Here is a 24,971-nt window from a genome sequence, read left to right as displayed (position 1 = left end):
GCGCATCTCCATGAAGCTCTCAGGTACATTTTAATCCTTCTCATGACATTGTGCAAGTGACCTGCCTGATTCCCACCAAAAAAGGTTCTCCATCCCTACTTTAGACACTCTAGGCATCTAACTCCAATTAATTTCAATGGGTGTTAGGAGCTTAAATACCTTTATGAGTTGGGGCTAGGGTATCACATAGTATATAGGGTGTCACATAGGGTATCACATATACTAGACTATAGTATAGTGTTCGTTGAAGATGAACGTGTTAAAGATATTTAACTCCTATGAAGATGAGGCTCAGATAAATACATAAGATAAATAAGCAGGTGTAGTACTTTTTGAAACCAACAGATTTAATTTTAACCAGTGCCTTTTTTTGTAAAAAAAGAGAAGCCAGTATGGCTCCTTGCCTCACCCAGTTCCCACAACTGGGGCTACCAGAGGGGCAGTGGGGGCTCCAGTTCTTGGCCCATGCTGCTTTGAGGCAAGCAGGGGCTCCAGTTCCCTGTCCAACAGCAGCCTCCCAGTTCCCGTGTTCCTGCGGGGGCAGGGGAGCTCTGGCTCCTGGGCCCGTGGCAGCCTCCTGGCCTCCATGCTGCTGCGGGGGTGGTGCAGGCTCTGGCTCCCAGCCCCATGGCAACCTCCTGGCCCCCACGCTACTGCGTGGCCAGAGGGGACTCTGGCAGCCCCATGGCTGGGAGCTGGTTGGGGTGCTGAGGCCTGCCAGCAGCCCCAGCCGGGGGAACTCTAGCGAGGAGGTACTGGTACACAGTACCAGCATGCACTGCCACAAAAAAAAGCCCTAATGTTAACTAATCTGCCTTCTAATTTGTGATTCCCATTTCAGATTGACAACAAACGCTCCTCTGCATTTGGTCTGTTTTAGAGATTTTATCAGAGATCCTGAATACAAGATCCTAATTAGATCCTGTCTGAGGTCAATTTTTACATCATTTGTTTTTGTTGGGGATGGCTGTTGTTAAATAACTTAAAATATTAGATGCAAAATAACCAGCTATTCGAGTACTGTTTTTATTTAAGGAGTATTTATCAGACCCTCTAGGAAATATGTGTGACAGTTTGGGACTGCCTGGCATGCCAGTTAAGGTGCTGAGGTACCATTGAACCAGCCTATTCTGACAGCTTGAATCTACCCCACCCCTTAAACTCTGTTTTGCTGAGCCAGGCACAAAGGCTTCCTCCCACAAAGTTCTTGGGCAGGGCCACAGCCAGTTGCAGAAGATACAAACACCAAGATCAGCTCTGGGAGGACACCTTAAGGGACTTACTACCGCCCCCAGGTGTCCATTCCCCTTTGGATATAAATCCAATGCTCTATGAAGTTTGCCTCCTTCCTCAGTGTGAAGAAAAGTATGCGCAGTCTCTCTCACTCCCTACTTAGAAATTACCTAAACTGGGTTGTATTATAAATCAAAAATACATTTAAGCAGTTTAATAAACATTTAAGCAGTAAAATAAGGTTAAGCACTTAAAGAGGTGGCAAGCGGAACAAAGCAAATTACTAAGCATATAATACAAAGCACAACCAGTCTGAGGTAGATTCATTAAAAACCTGCTTATAAATTACAATTTCTCATCCTAGAGTTTATTTCAGGTAAAGTGCATCACAGGCCAGGGTGTGCTTTTTGGCATAGATCCAGCACTCCCCTTCCTTCTAGTTGCAAACCTTTTTTCCCTCCAGATGTTTTCAAGTGTCTATTTGGGGTGGGAAGACAGAGGCAAACCCAGCTGAAGACAATCACAGTTTTCCTTTGCTGCCTTATGTGGAATTTCCATCAGGTGAGAAACCTTTGATTCCCCCACACTCTTGTTCATAAGACTAAGGCGTTGGTTAGTATCAGGTGAAGTGTTATGGAAGGTTCCAAGGAAGGCCATGTTGTTTCACAGGTCACAGTACTCGCTGATGAGCCATCAAGCCTTGTCTGGCTTTTCCATTGTAGTCCCTGAAATGTCAGCAGTGGAAGTGACCCAAGCAGCAAATGTAAAGTCTCCATACACAGGTCAATATGCTTAACTTCATCTACAAAAAAGATACCTGCGTACCTATTGGATAATCATATTCAGTAAAACATAAGCCATCCAATGATATCTTACATGGGCACACAGCATATTTCATTTATGTCATTTATATAACAAACATATTTTCATAAAACATACAAAATGCCATGTCACAATATGCATCACAGAGTCATTAATTTTTGGTAAAGGTTTTTTCAGTGGGTTGAGAATACCTGTTTCGTGCTGAGCGCTTCAAAGTTACTAGTTACTCATTGAGAATATCAGTTTGGCTTTGTCCATTCTATGACTGTTTACTTGACATCCAGGCCAGTACAAAGCAGGGTGGAAATCAACTAATACATACTTGCCCATCCGCAAGACAGGACTACATTTTTAAGGTTGGTATTATTAGGGGTCTGTGAGAGCCTGGCCGTCCATTCTGTTAAAAGGCTCTGATTTCTAGGCAGTCCTTGAGTTTCAGGTTATGAGGACTTTGGGAATGATTTACACAGGCATCAGTTATGCAATCTCCATATGAGGACCCTGAAGTGTTGTGGAAAATGAAAGAGAATTAGAGTGGAGTTCTGAGCTGATTTAAGTGCACTATTGAAATGGCAATCAGCACAAACTCATCTGAGTATTATTGGTCTTATGAATATTACTGGGATTATTTGGATCCAGTTTCCGTAGATGAAACAAAGTTGAAGGCTAATAAATGTAAGTATTGCACAGTAAGTAGCAATTACTGATCTAGTGTGTGAATAAAATAGGTTGAATAATCTCCCTTAATAATTTCTCTGTAACATAGGCTACTGCTTGATTATACATATATAATTTGTACAGATGACCATCTGTATTTCCAAAGTCAACACTGATTGGGTTCTATTGGCAGTTGATATTAATGCTCCTATATTATTTCATTTTCTGGAAAAATATATACATTCAAAAGAGATATTGCTATTAACCTCAGCTAACTGGAAATAATTTACTACATAGAAGTCTATTGTAAAAACCTGATCAGTAGTTTGGTGTGCTCCTGTTTGCATGATAGAGTAACAAAAAAACTTTTCGTTACATTGTGTAAGTTATTTGTCAGTAATAGTTCTTTTCCTCATGGAATATCAGCCTTACATTAAAAGTGATGTAAGTTTTTAGATCTTAGCAAGGTTACATTTTGATTAGCCAGTAAAAAGAAGAAGTTGAATGCACATGCTTTTTTCTTACTTCTTTTCTTTATCATTTCTCTCTAATCATATTCTTGTTTATCACCATTACAAAAATAATGCATTGTAATGGCCGTCATTAGATGCTGTAAAAACCCTAAGACCGAGTGGTTGTATGAGTCATATATACAATATGGCCACAGAAGTGAATTCCTTTACCTTTTGATATTTTGATATATTGCTATTGTTAGTTGATGAAAAAATAACGTCATTCACTTTATCTGATTATATTAACTCCACTTGCAGAAAATTAACGCTTATTACCCTCAAAATGGAATTTCTAATATAACATTAAACTATTACTTAACATGATACACCGAATTCATTCCTTAGCTTCTTCATTCAATGGAAGTCAAAGGCTAAATTAATCAGAAATGAATTTAAAACCAATATGTATGCACAAGTGGAATCTATGGTAAGTGCCAAAAAGATTATTAATTACTGGTTCCTGTTTAACTTACCGTTAGAAAAGAAATTTTGAAATATAAAAGTACAATATAAAAGATTAAAACAACTTGTCAGATTATCATCAATGACTTTGTTTATAAGGAGTAAATGATAATCTTGAAAGACTTTTTGCTTATTTGTGAAACAGCAATACAAGGAACAGTCTTTGTCGTGCAAAGTAATTGCTAACATTGAAACTGTAAATCTGAAAAATCCTGGGCTTGTCCTCCAGCTGGAGAAGAGCAATGCTTGGGGTGCCTGGGAAGGGCTATGGCAGAGGTGACTTTTCATCAGTTTTCAGCCCTTCCTGATCTTACAGACTGCTGCTGACGAGTAACTTGCCTTGGTACAGGATAGAAAGCCGCTGTGACAGACTGACAATATATTGCTACTGTATATCCTAAGTGAACGTTACTGAATTAATTTAAACGTTAATGAATTAGGTTTAATACCTTTGGGTACATTGTATTAAAAATGCCATAGTAAAATGCCAAATGTATGTTTATTGTGGAATTATATGCACCTTCTTTAGTAGGGAGGGGGATGGTAATGTATATCCTCTGTTATTAGTCCATTGAATCCATTCCTCCCTACCCTGCCCCACCCCACTTCTGGCAGATTTGTATATACCAGTTAAAGCCAGATTCTCCAGGGAATAAAAGAAAAATAGAGATTTTTTTTTTTTGGATAAAGAGGCTCATTTTAAACTGGCTGAAGTCCTTCATCCCAAATCCAGCAAATGGGCAGGACCCTGGGGTCCACAGACAGTCCCAAACCTTAGGGCTGATTTGGAAAGGCTGCTTGTTTGTTCTGAGCTGGAGGGACTGATCCTGCCAGAATCCATGTTAGCAAGGCTGTCCTTACCTATATGCAGAATATAGGGTACCATGAAATCTGGGGCATAAAATTGCCCCAAATTTCCTGCTGTCTTGAGCAGCTGTGCTGCATATGCAGCAGCCCTGGCTCTGGTGGCTAGTCCCACTGCCTGGCTGGACTTCCCACAAGCAGTACCCAAGAAGACCATCACTGGGAGGTGCAGGGCCAGAACATCCCCCCCCCCCCACACACACAGTCTGCCACTGGTCTACCTCCTCCCCACCCGTATTCCACCCCATCTCCCAAGTCCCCTTCCAGCCTGGGGCACTAACTTGTGTCCCGGTGCCAGCAGCAGGGGTCAAGCCCCCCGGCCCCACCAGTGGTGGCAGGGAGCAAATCAACTCAGCCCTAGGCTCATGGCTCCGCTTCCTGCCACTGGTAAGTTCTCTCAAACCCCCTTCCCTGAGAGATGTGGCTGGGAGCTGGTTGAGCAGAGCAGGCTGAGGCCAGGTTGCTCCACTTTCTACCACCACATGTGAGCGTAGAGGGCCCAACCTCTGCTGCCTCCCTGCGCAACTGCCCTGCCTCTGCCCCCTGCAGCTCTAGGCCCACCCCCACATAGCTCCTGCCCCTGCAGCCCTGAGTGCAACCCCCCCACAGGTAGATGGGCCTATCCAGGGTGAACTGCGTAAGGCACCAAAAGTGCTAGTCCTAACACTGCATGCTCAGGTGAACTCCGGTAAACATGTTAGTATGTGTGTAAAGTTCTTATTGTTTTTAATGTTTTCTCTGTCACGCTTTTTTACTTTAAGAGTAAATAGGCTTGCATAGGAAGTGCTGTGTGCTAACTTAACACGTGTAGCAATTACACCTGTTTATCATCCTTAAAGAAAAAAACAAACAAGTGTGTTGTAAGCATCCTGCCATTGCAGTAACAAAGTGAAGGGAGGGATGGATATCGCCACTCAAGAGAACCAACAGCTTAGGTGCTGAGAGCTTAGGGCCTGAGAGCGGGGGCCCCTTGCTGAACCACTGGTGCAGTTGCCCTGATTTGCACTAGCTGCTAACTTGATGGCAGATAATGGTCCTCAAGGCCCCATTGTGCTGCAGCCCTGCCTTGGAATTATTCCTGTTCTAATGCTGGAGGGGTGGGCAGAGTTGAGGAGTACCTTAGACCACGGGTAAGCAAACTTTTTTACATTGGGCCCCACTTTTCGTCCCTGCAAATAGCAGCCCCCCGCCGCCCTCCCAGGCTATATAATGGAATCCAAACCAATGGAAATTTTGGTTATGTTCATATGAAAAAAAAACATCCTTTCAGCACGTGTAAGAAAATACACTCATCCCTCGCTATATGAGCACAATTCGTTCCCAGCTTTTTGCTCATAGGCAGAAACTCGTAAGCGGGACACTAAATTCCTATTAAATGACATTTAAAAGTCTCTGATTGGTTCCTAGGGCTCCCAACTCCGGGAAGGAGTGGCAGCAGGTGGTGCTGCTTTTGAAAGGTGAGTGAACCTTGGGTTGGGGAGGATTAAAGGCTGGGGGTAGTCTGGGGCTGTGCGCAGTAGGGAGGATTCAGGCTGCCATGGTTTGGGACCGGTAGGGGTTAGGGCCGTGAAGGGAGTCTGGCTGCCGCAGTTTGGGGCGGGTTTGTATGCAGGGGTTACAGATCGGAGGGGTCTGGCCAAGGGGGTTACAGGCAGCTGCAGAGGGGGTCTGGTGCGTGTGTTACAGGCGGTGGGGGGCGGGTCTGGCTGCGGAGGGGTACAAGCGGTGGGTGAGTCTGGCCACGGGGCTGGCAGGGGTGTCAGGTTGCCGTGCTGCGGGGCATACAGGTGGCCATGGGCTCAGGCTGTGGAGCTGCTGGGGGTACAGGCAGTGGGGGGGTGGGGTCTGGCTGTGGGGCCGGCAGGGGTATCCAGCTGCCACAGTTTCAGGCTGCTGGGCCATGAGGAGTGCAGCAGCAGTGGGGTGTCAGGCTGCAGGGCCAAGAGTGGGTCAGGCTGCACCAGGTGGGGGCTGTGGGGCTGGCGGGGGGGTCAGGCTGTGGGGCCGTGGGGAGTGCAGGTGGCAGTGGGGTGTTAGGCTGCAGGGCCAGCAGGGGGGTCAGGCTGCAGCGGGTTGAGACTGCGGAGCTGGCGGGGGGGGGGGGGGGAGTTAGACAAGGGGGGTTGGAACCGCGGGGAGGGGGGTAAGGCTCGTATGAGCGGGTGAAGTTCACTCGTAGAGTAAACTAAGGTAGGTAAATGTGTCCCTCGTTTAAGTGAGTACTTGTAAATGAAGTACTGTTTAACCAGGGATGAAAGTATGTAGAATTAAGTGGTCTATAAATGTGAATACACACACATAAAAATAGGAACATATTTCAACATTTTAATGAGGTGGATGAGTCCGAGACCCAACAGCCAGTTGTGCTGTGCCCCCCCCTTATGAAATTTCGTGCCCCCCCAAAGAAGCCTACCCCACACTTTGTACCTCCCTGCCTTAGATTAAAGGAACCCCAACTGCTGCCATAAACTAAGTCCCCTTTGCATTGCTAGATCTGCAAGAATTGGATTGTAGACCACCCCTTTTAGAGCCAACAGGCCTCATATGAGGGATTAATTAAACACATACTTGAGTGTATTGTTGCAACTGAGCCTCAGTTTCTTATGAGATAATCATAATGTCACCAGTTTTCTAGTCACCAGTGTTCTAGAGTAGCCTAAACCTGAATTTCCAACTTAAACAAAGCAAGCATAGCAAAAAAAAGGGAACGGGCAACTTCTTTCTGCTGCCAAATTAAGTAAAATGGCATCTTTTGTTCACCACATTATGGTGTGGAGTTTTTCCCACTGAAGCTCTTCTCCCTCTGAATCAAGCCATGCAGGCAAAAGGAACGATGCATCACTTCAGTGAATTACTACTACAAAATATTTTTTGAATAGCAATGGGCAATTTTACCCTTTTTTTAAAATAAGACAATAATAAACTAGGCTGAAACTATAAGCAAGTTACAAAAGGCCATAGTTAAATATAGTAATACAGAAGTCTTGTATCTACTGTTAGAAAAAAGTTTATTGCTACAGAAAAGAAGAATATCCATATTTTTGAATGTCTGAAAACAGTCAGGAAGTGTCTGCTGTTTAATTTCTTGTCCAAGGGTTCCAAACATCACTTGAGGATCTGGAGCAATCTTATTTTTCTAGACTACATATATCAATAGCAGCATCTCGGTTGGTTCCAATGAGTTCCACGGCTAACATTATATCTATATTGGATTGCATCTGTCTGTGAGTCCATTGTCCAAGAACCTCTCCTAATCTGTGAGCGCTAGGATGACCAAATGTGATGTGCAGCTTCCTCTTACTACAGCACTAGACAGAGGGAGCCCTGCCTGCCCCTGCATCAACCCCCACTGGGACTACCCGTCTTCAACAGATGCTGGGGTCAGAAACCCCAGCCTGCTCTCCCACCCCCAAAGTGGAGCTCTGACTGAGACATCCTCACCCTAGCCCCCACCCCAGAACTCAATCTGGGACTTGGAAAAGTGTCCTGTCCCATCCCAGATCCTACAGCTCAGGCCAGGACTGAGGAAGGTGTCCCAGTCTGCCCCCCACCTTGCAGTTCAGGCTGGGGCCATGGAAGGCATCCCACCCCACCCCTGCACCTCAGGCCAGGGCCAGGAAGCCCAGCCCAGCGTCCCCCCTCCCACCCCCCGCAGCTTTAGTTTTAGACTTTTCATTTAACCAGGAATAAAATGGCAACCCCTGACAATTTAATCAGTGACTTCAAATGCTGATACATTCCAGAGGTTTTGGGTAGGTGCAGGCAATCCTGCATATTGACCCCATTTCAGAGAACATCAGTGTATTTCGTTCTTTGAGGTAAACATTTATTTTCTCTTAGCCAATATTTGCCTGTTGATTCCATGACCCTTATTTTTTACCTCATTATGTGTACATCTTCTTATAAATTCACTGCACTACATGAATGTTCTGCTTCGGGTGCTGCATGGTATTAATCCCAGGTAGAATAATTCCACATTGACCTCAGAAAAGAACAGACAGTCCTAGAAATACCAGCTAAATACTAAACACACTCACCCTTGTAATCCAGAGGCACTGGGACCACTGAAAGGGAAAGCAAAGTCTGCTCTACTGCCTTAGGTAAGAGGTAGTTGGCTCTTAGCTGGTGCGACAGAGGCTCATGGCTTTAGCGCTTAAGGCCCCAGGTTTAAGCTCGCCTGCTCCTGATCTGGGCCCATCGTAGGGTGACCATATCTCCCAAGGCCACATATAGGGCAGGGGTGGTGGGGGACAGCACTCAGGGAAGCAGCAAATACAGGGCGAGATGTGGCGCTCTCTCCCCCCCGCCAACCCTGAGCCTCAGAGAAGCAACAGCGACAGGGCAAGCCTCCACAAAGGGGAAAGCAGACTAACCTACTGGCTCCCTCTGTTGCGGAGAGCACGTACTGCGCTCTCAGGCCAGCGCCTGAGCAGCAACTACGGGACGATTAGTCCCTTTTAGAAAATGAGTTGGGACACCTTTTTCCATCAGCATTACAAGTGGGGGCTCATCCAAGAAAAAATCCTGGGAAGTCTCTGAAGCTCCAAACATGCTTTCTTAGCTGAGGGAAGCAGCTAACCCTAAGGCACTGAGACTGCTGAAAGGGAGATTGAAGTTGTTCTACAGATCAGCTAAAAGCCATCTGGCCCTTAGCTAAGGTGGTAGCACAGACTTCGTTCTCCATTTCAGTGGTCTCAGTGCCCTGGGGTTACACAATGGTAAAGCATGGCCTGGGTTACTTCAGAGCTACTGCACAGATTTTTCTACTGGATTGACACATTGCTAGGTTCACAAATGACAACACCTTTCAGCAAGCTGTTCTTGCCACCCTGAGACACCAAAAAGTCAATTTTAAAACTGCTGGCTGGCAAAAGTTGCATGGGCCACATTCCATCCTTTGAATAGCTTTGGAGACCTCCCACTGAGTTCAACAGGTGTTGTATTCATGCATCTGAGAACAGAATTTGTCTTACAGACTGTTGAGCAATATGGGTGCAGTTTTCCTTTGAAATAACGTGTGCATACACAGGTATCCTGCAATTCTGTGGTAAGAACTGAGTTGTGTAAACTGACAACGGATACAATTCTCACGCCTCTTGTAAGTGCAATATTGCTTCCTCAAATATAGATGTAGTGCTGGCAGTCATCCTAGTGATCAGAGTTACGGGCTAGAATTAGGGTTACTTTATTTATAAAGCTCTACCATGCAGTGACTTTCTATGAGACACTGGATAGTCACTTAGTCATTTTGAGCCTCAACTTCCTCATCTTGAATAAAGAGAATAATACTGTTCAGTGGTGGCGTGAAATCTAATTACTTAAATGGTATAAATGGTACAAATAACCTGTTTTATCTACACATTTTTATCTGACACTGTATCATTGATGCTGCATGCTTTTTTTTTTTTTCTTTATTAACAGATTCAATTGTCATTGCCTTTTGGGTTGGACTTGCTGCTTTTGTGTTGTTTCTGTTCCTTATATTGCTCTACATGTCCCGATCCGGTTCAACAACACGCAAGTAAGTAAGGCTGTTATGCAGCAGATGAAGTACAAAGTGGTATGTCTGAATCATATTATAATTGGCAAGTAATGAGTTCACAGTATCAGAGTAATTGTACTTCTATTCCACCTCTGTGGCACCACCTCAGGTCACTAGTTGTCACTTGTCTCTGAGCTGGGAACCTTGGCCCATTTCCTTCAGACTGGGATTATAAAAGCTGTACAGCCCCTCAATACACTCTCTGACATTCTGAGCATGTCAGTCTGGCAGAAGGCCACCACCTTCTCTGTGCTTTCTCTCTGAGGACAATGACCAGTGCACACCAGAAGTTACAAGCCACCCCTCACCCGCAGCTCTTCCAAAGCAAACTACATTTTTTCATACAGCAAAACCATTACAGAGGCAACATACAAAAAACTAGCACGTCTTCCGACATGCTTGCTAAACGTCAGCCACATGATCAATCTGGTAGGCCAAACTCCTTTCCAAACCTTTGGCAGGGGTTGGGACCAAAGGGCCCGTTCATTTGGTGAATCAGAAGAAAGATCCTGATTCTGTTTGACCTCAGCCTTTATATCTCCTCAGTCTTTGCACACCCGGTTTGAACCAATACATTCAATCACCAAGGCATGGTACGGCAGGAGCGTGTTTACAAGTGTGAGTGGCTCGCCTTAACTTGCCCCCGCCCCACTGAAGAGCTGAGGTAACTCTCCACCATAGAACAGAACACTGGGCTGCGGCCACACTAGCCTGTCCTTTCGGAGGGGGTATAGTAGTGAGGCACTTCAGCAGATGCTAATGAGGCACTGCCATGAATGTGCAGCATCTCATTAGCGTAATGGTGGCTGCGCACACTTCGAAGGCACTGCTTTTGAAACACATGCTGCCTGTGTAGCTGGGGGCCTTTCGAAATGACCCCTGATTTTGAAAGCCCCTTCTTCTCATTTGATTTTTGGAAGAAGGGACTTTCAAAATCGGGGGTCATTTCGAAAGGCCCCTGGCTACATGGGCGGCATGGGTTTCAAGAGTGGCACTTTTGAAACATGCATGGCTGTCATTATGCTAATGAGGTGCTGCATATTCATGATGGCACCTAATTAGCATCTGCTAAAGTGCCTCATTACCATGTCCCCTCCGAAAGGAGACGTTAATGTGGCCATAGCCCAGGTGTTGGATTAGGACATGATCTGTGGTCATAGTTTGGTACCATCTCCTATTAGTGTTGTCTTAGACTTGAGGGGTGACCTATGGAAGGGATCAGTTATAAGCCCAGCGTTACTTTTATCTTTATCAATAATTTGTAAGAAAATATAAAAGCACCACTGATAAAGTTTACAGATGAGACAAAGAACGGGAACTAACAAAGAGAACAGTCAACTTATTCTGAGCTATCTGGGTTGCTTGGTGAGCTGGGTGCTATCATATAATTTGCATTTTAATAAGCAAAAATGCAGGTACATGATAGAGGACTATATCCTGGAAAGCAGTGTCTCTGAGAAAGACTTGGGAGTCATGGTGGTCAAACAACTGTGATGTTGTGAATAAATTTCTGCAATAACTGAATGGACAAAGAGGAGTCTGTTGAGCAGGAATACAAAGGTGATGTTACCTCTGCATAGGGCATTGCTTAGACCACTACTAGCATATTGTGCCAAGTTTAGAACAGATACTTTAGGAAGGCTTTTGAAAAACTGAAGAAGGTTCAGGAAGGAGCTACAGGAATGATTTTAGGTCAGGAAAACCTGTCTGACTGTGAGAAATTTACAAAACTTAGTCTAGTTTATCAAATAGAAAATTAAGGGGGTGATTTGATGATCTGTGTGCACATACATAGTGAAAAGATCTCTACTAGATTAAAGAGCCTTCTTGTTGCCTACAGCAGTCCCTTGTGTAGCTACACATACACTAGCAATACTTACTTTTATCAGGATAGCTTGCTGCACTTGCGCAAGCTGGTATTACTGGGTTACTAGGAAGCACAACCTTGCCAGTACAGCTGCCTCAACAGTAGATGTAACCAAATCTAATGGCTGAAAGGTGGAGCTAGACATGCAAACTGGAAACACTGCACATATTTTTAAGTGAGGATAATTAATCATCGGAACAACTTAGCAAGAGATGTGGTAAATTCCTCATCACTTGTTTTAGTTCACCCACAACTTAGTTGGGTTCAGTCCTAGCAACTGGGTAAAATTTTATTTCCTATGTTATGCAGAACATCAGACTAGGTAATTACAGTAGTCTTCTTCTGGCTTTAGATAGATAAATAGGCCAGATCATCAGCTTGTTTAAATCACTACAGCTGCCCTGAAATCCATGGAGCTCTGTTAATTCAGTGGCTTAAGTTCTGGCCCAATTTACTTTGTTTTGTTTCCTACATCCTAGCACAGACCCGAAAACTCCTCCATTTCTTTTGTTTCCGTATCCCTTCTCAACCTCAAAGCTTGCATCTCAGCTATCATCCTACAGGCTGAGCAGGCCTGGATAGCAGAGCTGGTCCAGTGGGACTTGGCTGGTGGGTGGGGTGCAAGGTGGCACCCTGACAGTGGGGCCTGGCTGGTGGACAATGAATGCTATAGTCATTGGAACATGAGGCCCTGAAAGCACGAGGTCCAAGGCACCTACCTTGCTCATCTTGCCCTAAGGCCAGGACTGCTGGATAGGATTCCCTCTTGCAGCAGTTAAAGACAGTCTATAATCAGTTGCTGGAGTTGCTGTGAAGTTACTTGAAGCACGTGCCCAAAACAACTGGAGCTGAGTAGGTTGCCTCTCTAGTACTCACAGTCCAGGTCAGCAAGGAATGAGAGGCTGCATTTCAAATGGGGTTTTCTTGCACAGAGCGTAGAAAACTAAATGCTAAATCCACTCATTATTAGCCTCTAACGCTGAAAGGCCCTGCTTTTGTCAGTCTTGCTCACTTTGGGTAATTCTTCAGGTATGAGAAGCCCCATTGCAATGGGACTGTTTAAAGAACAAGGTACTTCTTGGTGTAAGAGAGGTTCAGTGAGTAACACAACAAGGCACGGCTTCTTCAGTCTCACAAGTCTGTATGGCATATCAGGATACACTGAGAGAGATCACAAACTGACTTGTGTTAACTTTATGCAGTTCATCATCTGAGTTGTGTAAAACTAGCCTTGACAAAGGAGGAATCAGCTTTTCAGGGAAAGTAGGTGGACTAGGTGAATCATAGACTCATAGAATTCTAGGGCTGGAAGGGACCTTAGGAGGTCATCTAGTCAGCCCCCCTCCTAAAGCAGGATCAACCCTTACTAAATCATCCCAGCCAGGACTCTGTCAAGCCAGGACTTAAAAACCTCTAGAGATGGAGATTCCACCACCTCTCTAGGGCTGTGTCTACATGGGCGCATATCTTCGAAATAGCCATGCTAATGGCCATTTTGAAGATTGCTAATGAGGCCCTGAATTGAATATTCATCACTTCATTAGCAAAGGATGCTTCTGGCTGCGGCACTTCGAAAGTGCCACTTTCGAATGCCCACGGCTTGGTGTGGCTACATGGGGATCCTTTTTGAAAGGACCCCGCACCTTTCAAAATCCCCTTATTCCGATCAGCTGAATAACATTCAGAAGGGAATAAGGGGATTTCAAAATGTGCGGGGTCCTCTCAAAAAGGACCCCCATGTAGCCATGCCAAGCTGCGGGTGTTCAAAAGCAGCACTTTCAAAGCACCGGGGCCGGAAGCATCCTAATGCTTATGAGGCTCTGAATATTCAATTCAGCGCCTCATTAGTAATCTCCAAAATGGCCATTAGCATGGCTGTTTCAAAGATTTGTGCCTGTGTAGACACAGCCTAGGTAACGCATTCCAGTGCTTCACCACTCTCCTGGTGAAATAGTTTTTCCTAATATCCAACCTACACTTCTCCCTCTGTAAATTCTAACTGATCTATTTCCATCTCTAACCTCTGGGACTGTGACATAGGAATATCAGAAAATGTGTTACCCAATCTCCTGAAATAACACTAAACTGTGGAAAAGGACATGGCTGCTCTTTTTTACAACAGTCTAATAATACAAACCTTGCTAGTGACAAAGCCTGACCAAAGGAAGCAATGCCCATTGAGACATAGCACTGCTTTGTTTAGAGGGATCACAGACCTAACGTTACCAGCGATTCTGAACTTTGCCTAAGGTTTTTGTTTGACACAGTCCACAGGTAGTTTACTTTGCTTGCTGCTGGTTTCTTTGGACAAACAACTATGTGCAAACATGGATAAATTAGGAAAAGCATTGGGCAAAGCCTTCCCAAGATAATCAAAAGGCAAAAAGTTCAGCCCAACACTTAGGCAGAAAGAGGTTCAAGATAAGGTCACAAACCAACAGAGAAAAACAATAGTATAACATAGTAGCAAAAGGAGTAATAATACAGTCTAATAATTCAGCCCCCAAAGTTCTCTGGCACATTAATAAAAGGTAACGCCAACACAGCAAGGCAGCTTTCCTAAAGGACCCACAAAGCAGGAGGCAAACTAATTTCCAAACAAGACAATAATACGAGAAACACGTGGAAATCTACATAAAATTACATGGTTACAGAGGCAAGTTCCCTTTAATTTACTGTGCCTTAAGAACTGGCAGGAGAAAATAGTACACAAGTAATAGCTTCCCAGGAAAGAGAGATTCCTCTTTGCAACTGAGTCCTTGCAAGTCTTGCACAGAAAAAACTAAACATTAGCTAAGCTTTTATAGGGTGCCATTGAGAGAGAACACAGAGGACATGTATTGTGCAGTATTACAATAGTGTAATAGTGTAAATATTGCCATATTAATCTCTGGTGTAACCGGTATTCCTGATACAACCCACTGAAAGTGTTGTGGTAACCAATTACGCCCCAAGGCATTTTGTAGAAACCATAGGGATCAATAACTGAAAGGAACAGTGGGTGATAGATTGTTTACTTAGAGTTTTACATTCATCTTGCATATTGTTTTTCTAGATGTTAGAATATACCATAAGAAAGTTTAGGAATAGGAGAGGCTGTCCAGCCCAACCCATCTGCCCTTTACTGATTTACCTGCCCCCTGCTGTCATGCTGTTTCCTCATGTGCTCCAGTTCTTTCCTTGTCCAGAAGTAAAACAGAGGTGGGTCTCTTGAACCCATTCTTACTGTGTGCTTCAGTGATGTCCCCCAAATAATGTATGACTCCCGTATGTATGCTCTCATTTATTATCCTGGACATGAAGTAGTTTTTCTCAGGTTCTCTCTTTAACCCTCATTTCCTAACTTGATAAAATGCTCACTGCTTTTTTGAAAGCCCTTTCCAGGAAAATTCTTTTTCCACTAATAAAACCTAAAGGATTTAATTGATTTCTCCTCCTTCCCTCTGACTTTTAAATACTCTTGAGTTCACTTGAGAGTCTTTTCTTCCCCAAGGAGCACAAATCATTTCAGCGTTCCTTGCAGTGCCCTTTTTTGTTAAAATAAATAAATAAATAAATAAATAAATAAATGAGGAGCCGGTATGGCTCCTTGCCTCTCTGCCAGGTTCCCACAGCTGGGGCTGCCAGAGGGGTGGGGGTGGGGCTGCAGCTCCCAGCCCCTGCTACTGCTGGGCAAGTCAGGGCTGCATCTCTCAGCCATGCTCTACTGCAGGGGCTCTGACTCTCAGCTCCATGACAGCCTCCTGACCCCGTACTGCTGTGGGACGGCAGGGGCTCCAGCTCCTGGCCCTGTGCTGCTGCAGGGGCAGGGGGCTCCAGCAGCCCTGCAGCAGGAGCAGCTGAGGCGCTCTGAGTCCCCCCAGCAGCCCAGCCGTGGGAACCCTGGTGAGGAGGTGCCAGTATGCAGCACCAGCACATACTGCCAGAAAAAAAGCCCTGTTTCCTTCTATCGCAGACTTGGTAACACCTTGGTATCCACTAAACACTACATCCTTTTAAAGGCTGTAACAACCTGCTTTTATGCCAGAATCCAGTATAGCACATGAGTCTTCCTAATGTGTGTTAACAAGTGATTCATATGGCTCTATTTTGTGAAATGATTGTCAGGAGATGCATTTGAACAGTCACCCTACCATTAGCACAGCATCAGTCTCCGATGATATTGCCTGAGAAGATATAAAACAAAACTGCCCAGGCAGAGCAGGCATAGGAATAACCTAAAGAGAAATCAGTTTGATTCATAGACAGAAAACCAACCGTGCAAAATTAGTGAGCGGTGAGAATCGAGTGTGCAACAAACTTTGCTTTCTTGGTACTAGATCATAAAGTCTGTAGTTGGGGTGTTAGAAAATGAGACCAACTTTTATATATTCTCCATAGTTCAGAACTTTTAGGTTTGGGGCATGTAGCTCACTCATGTTGTCTAAGAACTGAGTAGCTCATCACAGTTCATCTGTTAAACTTTCCTAGAGGTTAATACTCATTGGCTACATCTACACTAGAAGCATCCGTCAACAGATCACTTCGACACATAAGGGATCGATCTTTTCATCCGCTCTGTCGACAAAAGGACCCGTGGAGTGTCTACACGGCCTTTTTGTCAACAGTTTCTGTTGACCAAACACATTTTGTGTGTAGATGCTCCGCAAGTTTCCTCGACAAAACTCTGTAATGTAGATGTAGCTATTGGCTTTAACATTTTATAGTAGGCCATGGCCCAAAGATGAAGAGAATGCATCTAAAAGCGATGGGTAAAGTACTTTTGCAAGATTGTACCATGTCAGTGTATGTGTTGAGAAGTGGGGACTGCTGTGGCCAGGTGAAAGTGTAACAGGGGCGTACATTAAACCTTATGGCTATAATATTCCCAACCCACATGTATTCAAAAATCTTGCATCAGTTCACAAAAATCATGAAATATTACACAATCTCTAAATTCCCGTTCCTTGTATTTGCTTTCTAGCTTTTAAGCCTTTTCGTTCAGGTTTTCAAGCTTTTCTCTACAACTGCGTAAGCTAGAAATTTACTTTTGTGTGATTGCTTTTGTTTGTTTGTTTTTTTTATTGGCAGCTGAGATTCTCACCTAATCCATCATTCTGGCATCTTGGGTTTTAGGAGAAACAGCAACTATCTCAAGAGCTGGTAACAGATCAGAGAAGTAGCTGTGTTAGTCTGTATCTTCAAAAACAACAAGACTAGGCACAAAGATTCTCCTGCTGCTGCTGCTGCTGCTAGACCTTGTGCTTCAAAACAAACAAACAAACAAAAGCAGCCATTAGATAGGGGAAAACGTAGCAGAAAAAGCTCTTTTGTACTGCACTTGGATGAGTGTGGCACTGCCCTTTATCTGAATGGCTGCAGGCAGTGGAAATCTTCACACGGGTGTAGGGTTTACTGGCTGCTGTCAGTTGGACAATAAGGGGCTAAGCATCTAATTAATACAGAAAGTTTGCTTTCATTCTGCTTAGCAGTAACATATATCCAGGGCCCTACAGGCTGGTTTCCCAGTGGAGGTGAAATCAGTGATACAGCATCTGGGCACATGTTAAGAGTGACTTGTCTTATTTACACATATATATCAACCTGGGAAGAGAAATGTCACACAAATTTAAGGCCAATCCCTTCTTTCAGGAATCTCAATCCAACCCCAAAACCATGTTCCTGGAGGGGGCAGCTCTGCCACAGGCATCACCCTTTCTGCCTGCTGCCCAACCCTTCCAGGGAGCGCGGAGCCAGCCCCCTCGCTGCCTTGCCAGGGGCCTGGCCAGTCTGTTGTATCCCTAATATTTGGTTTCTAACATTTTCAGTCCTTTCCTCCCTGTCCTTCAGACAAGCCAGTAAACAGTAACTCAAATCTGAATCTTCTTCCTGGTAGAGCCATATCCTTAACCCAGGTCCCTTTCCTTAATTTTTTCCACATGAGCGGCAGGCTGAGAACAGTGTGTCTCTGGAATTACACATGCTATAACCCAAGGGTGGGCAAACTTTTGACTTTGGGTTCCACTTTTCATCCCTGCAATTATCAGCCCCAACCCACCCCACCCTGTCTAATGTAATCCGCACTGTCAGGAAATTCAGTTATGATCATATGAAAAAAGCCCCCCTTCAGCACATGTAAGAAAATAAGTATGCAGAATATAAAACTTTATGAACTGATATATATATGTGACTATGCATTGTGACAGGGTGAGACCAGGGGAGCAACTTACAAGAAAAAAGAGCAGCTCAACACAGCCCTGGCAATCAGGCAGAGGGGGAGCAAATGGGGAAGAGGCTGCCCTAAATCATTTGGGGCCAGATGATCCCACTTAAGGCTGCCTTTACAAACCTTTCCCAGGAGGGCCGGGGGAAGGGTGTTGGAGATTCAAACAAGCCAGGAGGGAGTTGGAGAGTGGTTCCGATATCAGATACTTACCCCAGAGACAGCAGGGGTGAGGAGTGGCTCCCACAGGTAACCTGAAGGCCCAGCCAAAGGTTGAGGGGACTGAGGACTGAGTCTGTTCAAACCAGGTGGGGCTCTTACCTGCTGCGCTTTGGGACTTGGAACCAAAGCCTGAACCTCCAGTGGGCAACCAGGCTTCACACTATGGGACTGTGGCCTGAACAGAGGACTGGGGCCCAGGAGTTACATGGACCCTGCCACAACGCACACAAAAATAGTAACATATGTCAACATTTTAATGAGATGGATGAGCCTGAGACATAGCTGCCAATCACTCTGCATCCCTCTGTTGAGATTTCATGCCCTCCCAGGGGGGCCTACCCCCCACACTTTGCTCACCCCTGCTATAACTAGTCAAACTGAAACCATGTAGCCAGCCAGACCAGCTCAGGCTGTAGAGTTTGTGGCCAAAAGGCACTATCAGATAGTCTAGGCCAGTGGTCCTCAACCGAAAGAGTGAGAAGAGCCATTTTTTCAAATTCAGTTACAAAATCAATCCTTCAAGAGTCGCAGTGCACGTGAATACGAGACAGTCCTTAACAAAGAACATCAGACTGTACTTTTGGTCACCCTTGCTTTAAGAACAGCGCACACACACAATGATTTGTACCAGTTAGAAAGTGAAGTTAACCCCTCTCCAGGCTTTGCCCACCTCAGCCCCCAAATTTGTCCCCATCCCAAAGCTTTACTTTCATCCTGCAAACCTGCCCCCGATCCCCAGGCTTACCCCCTCTCAGCCCCAACCTCCCCCTGCTCCATCTCCAGCTTTATTAGCCCTTCTCAGCCCAAACTGCCCCCACGCCCCCAGGGTTTAAGCCCTCTTAGCCCCAAACCTGCCCCCCATCTCTAGGATTTACCTCTGCCTCAGCCCCCCAAATCTGCACCCACATCCCCAGGATTAACCTGCTTCAGCCGACGAGCTCGTCCACCTAGGTGGGCTGCAGCAGTTCCTCAGCTGCCTGCCCCCATTGTCTCCCCACCTCCTACTCGGCAGGGCAGACTCCGCCGCCCCTTCCTCTGCTCTCCTGAGCACTTACCTCACCTGCAGCACAGGTGGCTCTCTGCCCTGCCACGCTGAAATAATGGAACAAAATGTAATTGGTTTAACAGCCGGATCACCCCTGCCACCCTGCCAGCCCTTAAACCAGTTACATTTCATTCCATTATTTCAACCATGGCAGGGCAGGGAGCCGCAAGAGGAGTCAGCAGCGTCAGCATCCGCAGCTGTAAGTGACTCCTTTAGGAGCTGCATGCGGCTCCAGAGCCAGGGATGGCTGACCTCTGGTCTAGTCTGACCTGTATTTGGCTCAAAGTATATCTCCCAGAGAGGCATCTAGTCTTGATTTTAAGACCTCAAAAGGTAGAGACTCCACCACTTCCATTGGTAATTTGACCCACTGGGCGATCACCCTCACCGCTAAGCATTCATAGCTAATTGGAATTTGTCTGGCTTTACCTTCTAGCCAGCTTCCTGTTATGCCTTTCTCTGGTAGGTTAGACGGTCCTTTTGTAGCTGTTTGGTTGTTGTTTTTTGTCTGTAAAGGAATTTATTTATACATTCTAATTGAGTCACCTCTCAATCATGTTTCTGATAACTAGATGGGGCTGACATTTTTTAAGAATTTCTCTGTAAAGCTTTTTTCTAGCCCTTGAATAATGGTTTGTGCCTCTTTTCTGCACACTTTCCAATCTTTCAATATTCTTTTAAAATGTGAATACTGGAACTGTCTGCAGTATTCTGGTATCAGCCATGCCAATTCCATATACAGAGGTAAAATCATCTTCAAACACAAACACACACACACTCCTATTCATTACCCCCACTTTATACCCCAAAGGCTCACACTAGTTCTTTTTCCCACAGCATCACAATGGGTGTTCATATAGGCTACGTCTACACGTGAAGCCGACATCGAAATAGGCTATTTCGATGAATAACATCTACACGTCCTCCAGGGCTGGCAACGTCGATGTTCAACATCGACGTTGTGCAGCAGCACATCGAAATAGGCGCAGCGAGGGAACGTCTACACGCCACAGTAGCACACATCGAAATAAGGGTGCCAGGCACAGCTGCAGACAGGGTCACAGGGCGGACTCAACAGCAAGCCGCTCCCTTAAAGGGCCCCTCCCAGACACACTTGCACTAAACAGCACAAGATACACAGAGCCGACAACGAGTTGCAGACCCTGTGCATGCAGCATGAATCCCCTGCTGCAGCAGCAGCAGCCAGAAGCCCTGGGCTAAGGGCTGCTGCACATGGTGACCATAGAGCCCTGCATGGGCTGGAGAGACAGCGTCTCTCAACCCTCCAGCTGATGGCCGCCATGGAGGACCCCACAATTTCGATGTTGCGGGACGCGCAACGACTACACGGTCCCTACTTCAACATTGAACGTCGAAGTAGGGCGCTATCCCCATCCCCTCATGGGGTTAGCGGCTTCGACGTCTCGCCGCCTAACGTCGATGTTAACATCGAAATAGCGCCCAACACATGTAGCCATGACGGGCGCTATTTCGAAGTTAGCGCCGCTACTTCAAAGTAGCGTGCACGTGTAGACACGGCTATAGAGTTACTTTCCCTTCTGACTCCTAACACCCTTGCAAGAGGCACTGCCTTAGTTTTTGCTCCTAAGATGTATAGCTTTGCATTTCATTGTATTAAAGAAGCAAGTTGTTCGAATGAAATCAGTTTACCAATAGACCAGATTGCTCAGTCCCTATTATCTACCATTCCTCCATTCTTTGTATCATCTACAAATTTTATACTTATTCCCAGATCATGAATGAAAACATTGAAAAGCAAGCCTACTATCTTTCTCTGTGGAACCCCTGTAGAAACACCCACAATCTATCAATTAGCCATTGATCTATTTAATGTATTTATACAATTAACTTTACCAACCAAATTTATAATCTCATGAAACACTGAAATCAAGTTTGGCACATTAGCACTTTTTCAGACTTTTGAAATTTCACCAATACGTATTTAACATCAGCAAGCCATGATTTTCTTCAGCCAACTCTTTTAGGACTCCTGGGTGAAGGTTATTTGAGACTGGTGATTTTAAAATGTTTAGCCCTACTAACAACCTCCTTACTTACTAAGTATTGGAAAACACTTCATCGACCTCATGTGATATGAACACATCATTCTCATCAGCATCAGCATCAACCACCGTGGGCTCAGCACCCATTGGCGTTTGAAGCCTCCCTCACTATTTCCTTCTATCTTTCCCTGTTCAGTTGCTTAGTTTCTTCAGACTAGTTCTGCACCAATCTACTGTATCATCTAGCCATTCTCTGTGGGGTCTGCCTGTCCTATTCGAACCGTCCACTATGCCAAATACCAGGGTCTTGATTTTTCATTTATCATTCATTCTGCAAATGTGCCCGAATAGCCGAATACGCATAACCTTCTGCATTGGGTTCTCTTTTGGCTGTATCTTCTTGTATAATTCCTTGTTGGTGACCTTCTGCATCCATCCTATTCTCAGGATATTTCTGTAATAACTCCTGTCGAATACCAATATCCTTCTCTCTGAATCTTTTGTTATCACCTATGTCTCACATCCATACAACATGCTGCTGAATACACACATTTACAAGATGCTCAGCTTTGCTCCTAAGCTAATCACTTTGTTTTTCCAGATCTTATCTATCGCCTTCAAACTTGCTCTTGCTTTTGCTATTCTAGTTGCTATTTCCTTCTTACAGTCTAGATCATATTTTATGTTGCTCCCCAGATAAGTGAACTTCTCTACATTCTCTAGTTCAATTCCGTCCATACTGATCTTCCTTCCTGTTTCCTGATCTCCAAATATATCATCCTGCTTCTTTCCAAATATAGAGCAGAAATATTTAATGAAAACTTCTGCCTTTTCTGCACCATTGTCAACAATTTCACTGTGTTGACCAAATTAAGGTACTAAACCATTGCTTGTATTTCTTTTTTTCCTAACAGGTGTTCCTTATTAATGTACTTACCTGTGCCTGCCAGGGACAATTCCCAGTTGTCTTTAACAAATCATTGATATTTTTACACTTTATAATTTCTAATTTATATTGATTAATATGTATTTTCCTTATTGCAGTTATTTTTTTTCTTACTCCTGTCTTTGTTTTGCCACTGAACTCGGACGAGCTTTTAACCAAAGTCATCCTCTTGAATATGGAATCATGGTTTTAAATATCTAATAAGCTTTTCTTAAAGAGCTCCTCGTTTTCAGCCCTATTATTTCCATCTAAACTTTTCCTAATCAATTCTGTTCATAATTTTCCTCAGTTTTGAGATGTTATCCCTTTTGATAGCCCAGGTTCAAATTTCCTTGTCCTACATGCACGCTCTTATTTGGCGACACCGCTTGTCTGGCAGGACAATGGATGTTGCTGGAGAAGAGTGCAGTTGGGAAAACCCCAGCAGCCCCGCCACTGGGAGCCCTGAGGCACAGGACTCCCCCTCCAAGAATCCCCCCTGACCTCCACTCGTCTGGTAAATCCCACCATGTGGGACCACTCAAGTCCCAAGGGCGCTGGATGAGGCAGGTACAACCTGTAGTTGGAGGCTCTTCCTTCTGTTTGCCCATACTGAATGAAATGTCACAAGGAACTTTTCTAACTTACAGGTGGACTGGATGTGCAATAGAATTGCTGGGTTCCTGGGGGTTGGCTCCACAATCCCAAAAGGAGCAGGGATAGGACAGCCAGCCCTCACCACTCTGGCAGTGATTTAAAGGGCTCAGGTCTCCTTTTGAATCACTGGACCCCAGAGCAGTTGTCCTCTTTGCCCCCATTGTCAGCAGGCCTGCTTGCCGTCCAGTAATACATTCATCTTTGTCCATCTTACTGAGGGCCAAAACAGTTCCCTTATGCTGAGTGCAATGCCTTTTATGTTAGAGAAATAGTCATCTATCTATAATTTATAAATTTTTTAAACTCTACTTATACGAGCTCAGCAGCCAAAGTGCTCTACAACACAATTTTTCTTTCCATACATTACAGACAGCTGCTTGCAGGTAACAGGAGAGAACATCTGGAAGGAAGAAGCTCCAATGCTGAGCGGCTGCATTGTGATGATCTCAGCAGTCCAGACTTAGACTTGATCACTACTGAAATACATCACTCCCTTCCAGATCAAATGGGCCTTCGTAAAAGTAGCTCGTCTTGAAATAGAACTGGAAATGGATTCCTTAAAAGCCAGGCACAAGAATCCCCTTGTGACATGTTAACTGCTGTATGAAGTGAAATTGGCTTAGCCCTTAGAAAGAGAACAAAAATATTTTTAAAAACTCAGGCTAAAATTCAAACGTAGTTGCCTAATGATCTAGGTTTCTCAAAATATTTAGGCATCTAGCTAGACGTGCTGATTATCAGCTATGCTGAATAATCGTAGATCTTGCAAATGTTGATCATGGTACAATTACTCATCTAGAAGTATGAACTTGAAAAATAGTCAATGAGTAATTCGGCTGTCAGTTATATGGGTGTAAATCTGAAGCAACTCTTCTGTTGTGTGAAGTCTGATTTGTTTCTTGTATGCCAAGTATCACCTCACTTAAAAAACTACTTGCTTACAACATCAGACATAGGAAAACTGAAGTGACACAGCACTCCATTACTGAAAAACTGCTTTCTCATTTTTACCATATAATTATAAACTAGATCAATTGGAATATCAATTTTGTACTAGCATGTCAGTGTAGAGAGTCATATAAACAAGTCAATGTAGGGAATGTCAGTTTGTAATCAATTAACTAGTTCATTTCATGTGGCCTATTGTAAATGAAGCAGATATTTAGATGAGTTGATTACCTATGGAGGATCTCTGTATACCCGTGATTGAGAGCCACTGGTACCAAAAATCTTGTATCAAAATAGATTCCAAACCTGCAAAACGTTATGTATTGTACTTACCTTTACGCACTGGATATTGGCTTCAGCTGGACTGTTTGTGTGCATAGAAATCAGAAGCGTAAATCTTGGAGGATCAGGACCATGGGCTTGTGGGGTGTGAAATTTGAAAAAAAAAACAAACATAAGTCGTATTGGATTGCTTAGATTTAAATATTTTTTCCTGCAACACTTATGCCTAATGAGCTCCAGCATGACCAGTTTTGGTCACTCTTATTTCCTCAAGCTCCTGTCCTCAGCTCATCTTCTTGTTGCCCACCTCTTCTTAGCAGATTGCATTTTTGGCCACTTTGCTGAGGACAGTTTAAGAGCTGAGTTTAAAAGCCTTGTGACTGTGGAGCAGAGATTTGCATCCGGCTCCACGAGCTTCAAACTTGGCTATTCTGTCAATTATAGCAGAATGGGTTTTGTTTACTTTGTTTAATATTGAAAAATACATGGTTACTATAAAAAATGCTTACCTACTTTGTTTAGCCAGATGCTCAAAGGCAGCACTTCTTACCACGAACAAACTGAAATGTATTTGTAAATGACACTAGTCGTGGCCCAGAAGCCACAGGTTTGCCCTCTGAAATATTGTACAAACTAATTTCTAATTTTCTTCGGCACCAAAGTAGTGACCAGGAGGACAACGTTGACACGAAAACACTGCCACGATT

General features: G+C 44.5%; 1 protein-coding gene across 2 annotated transcripts; it reads left to right on the top strand.

The window, feature by feature from the left end:
- Positions 1-1,556: 1,556 nt before the first annotated feature.
- On the top strand, positions 1,557-24,713 carry MRAP (melanocortin 2 receptor accessory protein). 2 transcript variants are annotated; one of them, XM_074997000.1, is made up of 4 exons: positions 1,557-2,730; positions 5,958-6,007; positions 9,972-10,071; positions 23,404-24,713. In XM_074997000.1, coding segments are annotated over exons 1-4 (318 nt in total). In that variant the 5' UTR covers positions 1,557-2,728; the 3' UTR covers positions 23,570-24,713. The 2 variants fall into 2 exon arrangements, 1 of the variants encoding a protein (XP_074853101.1); XR_012645946.1 differs by lacking the exons at positions 1,557-2,730; positions 5,958-6,007 and adding an exon at positions 9,613-9,648.
- The last annotated feature ends 258 nt before the right edge of the window (positions 24,714-24,971 follow it).

This window comes from Carettochelys insculpta, chromosome 1 (genome assembly GCF_033958435.1).
Source record: "Carettochelys insculpta isolate YL-2023 chromosome 1, ASM3395843v1, whole genome shotgun sequence".
Taxonomy (NCBI): Eukaryota; Metazoa; Chordata; order Testudines; family Carettochelyidae; genus Carettochelys; species Carettochelys insculpta.
Note: the sequence above shows the minus strand (reverse complement) of the source record. Positions and strands in the feature narration are given on the sequence as shown.